A 7,362-nucleotide genomic window follows, 5' to 3' on the forward strand; every position below is an offset into this window, starting at 1 on the left:
ATTAATGCCTTTCCAAAAAGGCATTCTCGTAAGCAACCGATCTTTACGAGGATTGTTCCACTACCTGCAAAAAAAATATCCAGAAGAGTGCCAGTACATCATCACGAGAAGAATTCAGCAGGACATTCTGGAAAATTTTTTTGCGTACATAAAAGGTTCATCCAAGAATCATTCCTCACCGTACGACTTTATATACAAAATTCGCTGGTACATTCTTGGTAAGAATACGCAAGCTGTGTTTACCTTGAACAGAAACACCGACGAGTATGTAGATAGTACTTACATATCTTCTTCCACTGACGGTATAACAAATCAAGGTGCTGAAGAACAATTAACGACAACTCCAGCGGCAAAAACAAATAATCCTACATCTATGCCAATTCAAGGAATGACACTACATGATTCGAAATCAAATGAAAGCTTTTTGCAAGAGGAAGAAGAGCTCGAATGTACATCAGAAGAACGTGCCGAAGACATAATTCTAACCAGAGAATTATTTTTTAACATCATCGATCTTTCTTCGGAGGAATTACTGGAGGACAGTAATTATGGCGACGAAGAATCAACGATTGACACTTGCTTTGATGACCCACATGATGGCTTTGATGACGAACTATTTGAAATCGTGAAAAATGGTTTTAAGGGTTCATCTGACTGCTTGAATCTTTTTCAAGAAGCAGGATTGGAATACTGCATCGCAGGATTTGTTGCTCGTAAATTCAAAGCAAAGTACCCATCTTTAGAGACTACTGAAGATGCAGATGCAATATCAGAACGGATTCAAGGTCTCTCCAAAGGTTACCTCACCAATCCATCAATACAGCTATTAAAAGCGGCTAACGTCGTTGAAGAGTATTTCGTACATTTCCATGGTGACTACTTTTCAAAAGACAGCTTTGTGATAAAAAAGGTTGTGGCACTCGTGGAGAATAGTGAACAGGTGAACGAAATACCTCATGAAGTGCTACAATATTTAGTAAAAACTCGCACGTATATAAGAGTTCAAGAGATAAATAAAGGGTCATACGTGATAGACGATACGAGGAAAACAAAGAAAAAAATGAAAAAAAATCATTTCCAGCATTAACTCATAAAATGGACAAAGTATAAATATTTACTCCCAATGCAGCGCAAGTGCACAGTGCCATTTCGACATGTTGTTCACCATAGGCTGTCTAAATTTCGCGCTCCTTTTCATCTGCACGTGTTCCACCTCCCACTTTTGGTATCATCACATGTGCATCGAAATGTGCAGTCAGAGGTTGTATTCAAAGAGACATTATTTAGTGCTATTTGTGTCATTCTATTTTTGTTTTATACCTAATGAACGATAAAGACAGAATGATACAAATATACGCTATAAGAGTGTCTCCTTGAAAGCACTAGATCAGAGTATGTACATACATATATATACATACTGAAGAAAAGTCTTTTAAGGTAAACGCTTTGTTTACGAATTTGTCGATGATAATATTATGAACGATAGTTTCACAAGTACGTTTTTTCTTGTTGCAGTGCACTGTGCTCTACAATCGGGCATTCACGCAAAAGAATTCCATTCATGGAATTCCATTCATGGCAACACGAGGACATTCGACCGCATACCTGCAGCCTCTATAACGCAAAGTTTAGTCAAAAAGGTTTGGAAAATTTATAATTATAATATCATATATCTAATGTCTCTGAATTAATAATTCATTTAAAAAATATTAAGTTTAAGCTTAAGTTACAAACGTTAAAATCGTCACATTTGTTAGGAATCTACTGCCAATCCTCGGAAACTAATCCTAGTACCTCGTTGGAAGTTGACTTATGCGCGCAACCATCGACAGCGTTCGCAATTGGCATCTTGGGAATCTGTTATAAATAATACTGATAAAATTAATGATTAGTCGTCTATTCCGCAAATAGATAAAATTAGGGATGTAGGGATGTTATCGCTCTCGTCTAACAATTGAGAACTACAATTAAACTATAATAATTAAATTCAATTGGTATAAATTAACAGAAATAATAACGCAATGCAACGTGCTCTTCAATTCAAACACATTTGCTTGCGATGCATTGGGAGTAAATTATATTTTATCGAATGAAAATTCTTGTTTTATTACTCGTAAGTTTCAACTGAGCTGTAATAATTGTAAAATCTACAGTTGAAAAAATAATTCTATACTTACATCTTAATAGTACCTCATTTTTTCTTATAACTACAAAACACTTTTATTTACATTTTTATCCGGTCAATTTTCTTTGAAGTTCTTGGACAAACAAAATACTCTAATATTAATTCTTTTAATTCTTGTATGGTATATGCAATATTCTACGTTCTTTATCTATTTTATAAGTCAACGCTTAATAAGTAATTGACAATATCAAATCTCTGATTATTTCTTCGATTCACTATCAATAGCATTGCGTTGTTCGGCAGTATAAAGGATTTTTCTTTTTCCGCATTGATATTTTGAAACTAGTTGAAAAAAGCGTAAAATCTGGCGCCATTTACAGTTGAAACGACACTTCCATGATCTTCGACGAGAGTAGATGATCTTCGATAACGTAAAAGAATGCACGCAATACATACACCGAAAGATGCAGAAAAATCAGTGTGATACATCGTGACCTAATATTTTCGAACAAAAAAAAACAAAATAAAAATTTAATTACCTTGAAGGATTTCTCTTGGGTATGTATGCGCAAATAATATATCAAATCCGATGACTTTTTGTTCTTTCGGACAGAACAAACATGCATACCATCGTACGTTTCCTACGCAGCGTTGTTTTATAGTAAAATATTTCCTGTAAATGTATAGTTACGCAAATAACAGTATATAAAATTTCGTTCAATGATTGATAATTATTATTTTAAATTATTCATCTATTTTTTATCTCGATTTTAATAACATTTATATTTTAGTTCTCGCTTAGAATAATAAATATTACCTTGAAGTGCCATCAATTGTTTTATATTCAGTAGCGACATACGACGTTGGTAAATCCATCTTCGGTTCTGCAGCTTTTACAAGCAAAGAATTATTAGATATGCATTAGATTATTCAAAGTAATACTTATAAAAAAATTCATTCATAAAAAATATTATATTTATATTCTAAAATTATATTTATGTTCTGATGTAATGCAGCTTATTGTTTAATAAATAGCGAATATTTTTAATATTATATTTGTATATTAATTTATTGCAATACAATTACCTTTTGAAATAATTTCGTTTTAAACTCGCAACATTTACAACATTATTTGTCTTTTGTTTAACATTTAATAAACAAGAATAAAATTACTCCAAGAGCGTTCCGGGCATTAAGTGAATATACCTAAACTGCGTTGTATATGGAAAAGGTTGTATCCAATCGTATATATCTACGTATCAAACATGACCGTAAAAAATTATTTAAAAAGTAAATCAGATTTTAATTGTAAAAATAGATATTTGATAAGAATGGACGCGTTCAATAGATAAAGCAAGGTCGATCATCTAACTTTTTCTCTAGGGCGAAAACATGAAAAATGAAAACACCGACAAGATACTAATAAAGATATCTTTAATAGTGTATCATCGGTGCTTTCACTTTTCGCCCTAGAGAAAAAGTTACATGATCAATGCCCAGATCAGTGACCACTCAGTGATTTTTAAATATAATTGGTTTTTGCCTTCAACTTTTCATTAAATCTGAGTGAAACCAATCATAACAAAGAATTACTAAACATTCACTGACCTATCTGCTGAACGCCCCTTGATGGTCGATATCTTAATAATTATTCCTTTTGCTATATATATTGAATTTATATTTGATATGATAATTTCCGCGAATTAAGCTAAATTTATTACATTATACTAATTAAGAAAGGATTTAAAAAAGGACATTATAGAGAGAATGCCGTTCCCGAAGAATTCATGTCCTGATAACTCATATCGGATCTGATGTCTAGAACTTTATATTAAATCAGTATGCTATGGGCTATTGGATCTGACTCAAACATATATACTTTAAATCTAGTCGATATCATACTAACGATAAAAACGAAAAATAAATATATACTTTGATAATGAAATGTATATTTCAATTTTTATATTTCTTATATATGTATCTAAAAAAATATATATATATTAATTAATGTGTACACACATGCGCATTCTCCCTCCCCACACGTACACACACTATATACATACAGTGTATATAAATTTTTATGTTATATAACTTACATATATAATTTCTGGTATTTCTTATGTAGATATAAAAAAATTTTTTTCAGTTAATAGTAACATATCATGTTTGGCTCAATAATCTCAAAAAAAATATATATATATAATACATTTATATTGTTTATTAGTAACAAACTGTTCTGAATTTTACAATCTTCTGAAAATATGTACGACTGTCGTGTAAAACTTTGAATATGTACCTTTCTAAATTTTTATCGCATTATAAACGTATAAATGTATATTTCCTCATTCTGTACATAGAAATATTAAAAAGAAGAATTTTATGTTATTATATACAATCCTTTATATAAACAAAGATTGTCAAGTTTTTATAGCAATTTTTTTCTTCTTAAACTTGCCAAATAAATTTTTCTTCTTGGTCCTATTTACATGAGTATTTGATAAATCTAAACTGTCTAAATTATCTACTGATGGCAAATTCTGAACAATTGTCTCTGTAGTTAACTCATCACTTTGCTTAGTTTGCTTCAACTTCCAATTTGAAGTGATTTTTTCCCATGTCTTATTCTTTTTATTACTAATATTTAAATTTTTTATATCACTTGTTTCTGCAATACTTTCACTTTTGCAATTTTTACTCTTCTGTTGTGGGTATTTTAACTCTTCATTTATTTCTTGAGTAATGTGAGGTATATCATTGTACTTGTCAGACAAAATTTTCTTTACTTCTGTTGTCTCTTGTGTTATATTGTTTTCTATTTGAATCAAACTGCTGTGAAATTAATAATTATATCATTTGTGTTCTTAACATAATTTATTATATATAAATCAAATTGACTAAGAATTATGTTACCTTGTAGCAATAGAATTCGGAGTTTGTATAGAATCACGTAATTTACCCCAAAAGTCATATAATCCTTTCCGATTATAATCCAAATTACATATATATCTCAGTTGAATTGGCAATTCGCAGCTTTTGTATATACACGGTATAATTTTTCTCTGTTGTTTTTCTTAAGAAAACAAAAATGATTTCTTAGAAATTCAAATACAATACTTAAAATATTTTCAGTTGGATTTTAAAAGAAATATAATGTGAACACATACCAATACTTAAGGCTTGTGTATAATTTAAGAAAAATTTGTTTGCCGAGCTTTTCAAAAAACTTGGTGATACTATAATAAGTAATCTATTACAACGTTCAGATATTAACTTCATTACTGCTTCATGTTCGAATTTACCAGCGACCAAATCTCGATCTTTCAAACACAACTGAAAGTAATAATACAGTTTAATATTACCTTATGTGTAAAAAAAATTATATATTATTATGTAAGTTTCATTTATTTGCAATACCTTCAGCTTGAATTGTGTCTCAAGCTTTTCCACCATCTCATTCGCAAAGTCGACATCCTCATCCGCATACAGAAGGAATGCATCGTAATATTGTGTTTCTAAACCTTGCTTTAATCTGTGAATATCATCTATGAGAAACATACAAACACTTATGTCATTTTATATAATTAAACATACATGAAATAATCTAAACTAAAATATTAGTCATTATAAATCATTTATAACAAACCTAATTATTTATAATTAATCTAACCTGATGTAAGTATTTCTTGATCGGCACATTTGTCTATTGGTTCTGCTGATATTTGAGCTCTTTGCTGACCCTCCAAATATTTTTCAGCATCAGTTTCTATATCGATAAATTTTCAGCTGATAATTATATAGTTATGGAAGATTTATGTACTTATACTATTGTACATTTTTTTATTAAAATATAAATATCAAAAAATATAAAAGTTATTTCTTTTATTTATTAGTAATACATACGAAATAAAGCTTCAGTGTCATCAATAATGTCCCATCTGTCCATTTGTTCCATCATTGCTTGAAAATTTTTTATTGTAACGTCTTTTTGATTTTTCTCCAACATTGTCAACATTTGCATTGTTGGATCAGAATGTGACACTAGAAGTGACACGTCTTCTGAGCTAAACTCTAATAGATGTGCCAAACCTCTCCAGTCCCTTGTAATTTGTTTATAACTTTGTTACCACGATACTTTTTAATAATAAAATGCATGTTTATATTCATTTAAAAAATTGTGAACAAATGCATACCTTGGCAAACCAATGTCACTTGGTAAAACTTTCATGGGGTTCAGCATAGTTGCAATAACTTGTCTACTTGCAACAGTGGTTGCGATAAGTGGCACAATCGACAAATCTGTTATCATTTTGACTTCCTTTTCTATTTCTTTTATTTAAATGAATAATGTGTTAAGACAGCGTATTGCACCTTATACTATCCTAATGAAGCTGTTATCACAATTGTAACTATTAAGAATCGTTTCTTAGGAATACAGTATTTGACGTAATGCGTTTGTTGCAGCAATATATCATCACGATGAACTTTCTGACGATTTCTCGTCTATGCGATTAACGATACATTGAATATAATTATTCAAAAATTTCTTTCCTCTTTCAAAATTTTATTTCAAGTACCTTTATTTTACGTTTGCCAAAAACAAATTGAGTACTGACTCAACTGAACTGTTCCGTGAGCTCCGTCGCCTCCGTCTGCTCGGTCTGCTCCGTCTGCTTCTTTAGAAATTTTGAGACGGAAAGGTCGGATTGTCGGAAGATGGAAAGCCCCACGAAAGGAACTAGGAAGAGGATATCTAGTGGGTTGAGCCGATTTTTCACGCATGCACAATGATAAAGCACTAATCAGTAAAGGCTCCTGCACACTGGACGCGGAAATGCTTGCCGCGCGGCAAAATGCAACGTGAAAGCCAATAGACATGTCATCTTTCTTTAGGAGCTGTCAGATTGCGCGTTCACCGCGCGGCAATCATTTCCGCGTCCAGTGTGCAGGTGCCCCAAGGATGCGTTCCCACTGAGCGCGTCACGCGTCACGTTATCCAAATTGACCAATCAAAACATTCCATTTTATTACGTAATTTGCCACGCAATCCTGGATTTCATCCAAAAAAGATTATTTTATCTCTAAAATGTCGAGTAACCTAGAGTCCTAGATTATCAGAGAAACGCGACCGGTGTTACGAGTCCTGATTGGACTCGCAAATGGCCAATCATAAGATTGATTTATCGCTATTATAAATGGCTGCCGAATAAATTAATCTTATGATTGGCCATTCGACGCCA

The 7,362-nt window shown here is 31.5% G+C and overlaps 2 protein-coding genes across 4 annotated transcripts; one reads left to right on the forward strand and one right to left on the reverse strand.

Moving 5' to 3' along the window:
• The first annotated feature begins 7 nt into the window (after window positions 1–7).
• LOC105459426 lies at window positions 8–2,670 on the forward strand. Its single transcript, XM_011705427.1, has 2 exons — window positions 8–1,107; window positions 2,074–2,670. Exon 1 carries the CDS (start codon window positions 374–376, stop codon window positions 1,085–1,087), a length of 714 nt encoding a protein of 237 aa, XP_011703729.1. The 5' UTR covers window positions 8–373; the 3' UTR covers window positions 1,088–1,107; window positions 2,074–2,670.
• Window positions 2,671–4,521: 1,851 nt separating this feature from the next.
• On the reverse strand, window positions 4,522–6,958 carry LOC105459427 (myeloid differentiation primary response protein MyD88). Of its 3 annotated transcripts, XM_011705430.1 has the most exons (8): window positions 6,700–6,956; window positions 6,316–6,451; window positions 6,026–6,222; window positions 5,793–5,888; window positions 5,540–5,667; window positions 5,290–5,455; window positions 5,036–5,195; window positions 4,522–4,954 (listed from the first exon to the last, which is right to left on the reverse strand). In XM_011705430.1, the coding sequence occupies exons 2-8, from the start codon at window positions 6,429–6,431 to the stop codon at window positions 4,543–4,545; spliced, it is 1,275 nt and encodes a 424-aa protein (XP_011703732.1). In that variant the 5' UTR covers window positions 6,432–6,451; window positions 6,700–6,956; the 3' UTR covers window positions 4,522–4,542. The 3 variants fall into 3 exon arrangements, with proteins under 3 accessions (XP_011703732.1, XP_011703733.1, XP_011703731.1); XM_011705431.1 differs by having other exon boundaries at window positions 4,522–4,951; window positions 6,316–6,958; XM_011705429.1 differs by having other exon boundaries at window positions 6,316–6,954.
• Window positions 6,959–7,362: the final 404 nt, after the last annotated feature.

Source organism: Wasmannia auropunctata, unplaced genomic scaffold (assembly GCF_000956235.1).
Source record: "Wasmannia auropunctata unplaced genomic scaffold, wasmannia.A_1.0 LD334190.1, whole genome shotgun sequence".
Lineage (NCBI taxonomy): Eukaryota > Metazoa > Arthropoda > Insecta > Hymenoptera > Formicidae > Wasmannia > Wasmannia auropunctata.

Excerpts from the sequence above, each read along its gene's own strand:
- LOC105459427 (XM_011705430.1), bottom strand. The coding sequence starts at position 6,431 with ATGATAACAGATTTGTCGATTGTGCCACTTATCGCAACCACTGTTGCA. Across the intron at positions 5,668-5,792 it reads TCAAGAAATACTTACATCAG|ATGATATTCACAGATTAAAG; the intron begins GTTAGATTAATT and ends TGTTTCTCATAG. Across the intron at positions 5,456-5,539 it reads AGACACAATTCAAGCTGAAG|TTGTGTTTGAAAGATCGAGA; the intron begins GTATTGCAAATA and ends TATTACTTTCAG.
- LOC105459426 (XM_011705427.1), top strand. The coding sequence starts at position 374 with ATGCCAATTCAAGGAATGACACTACATGATTCGAAATCAAATGAAAGC.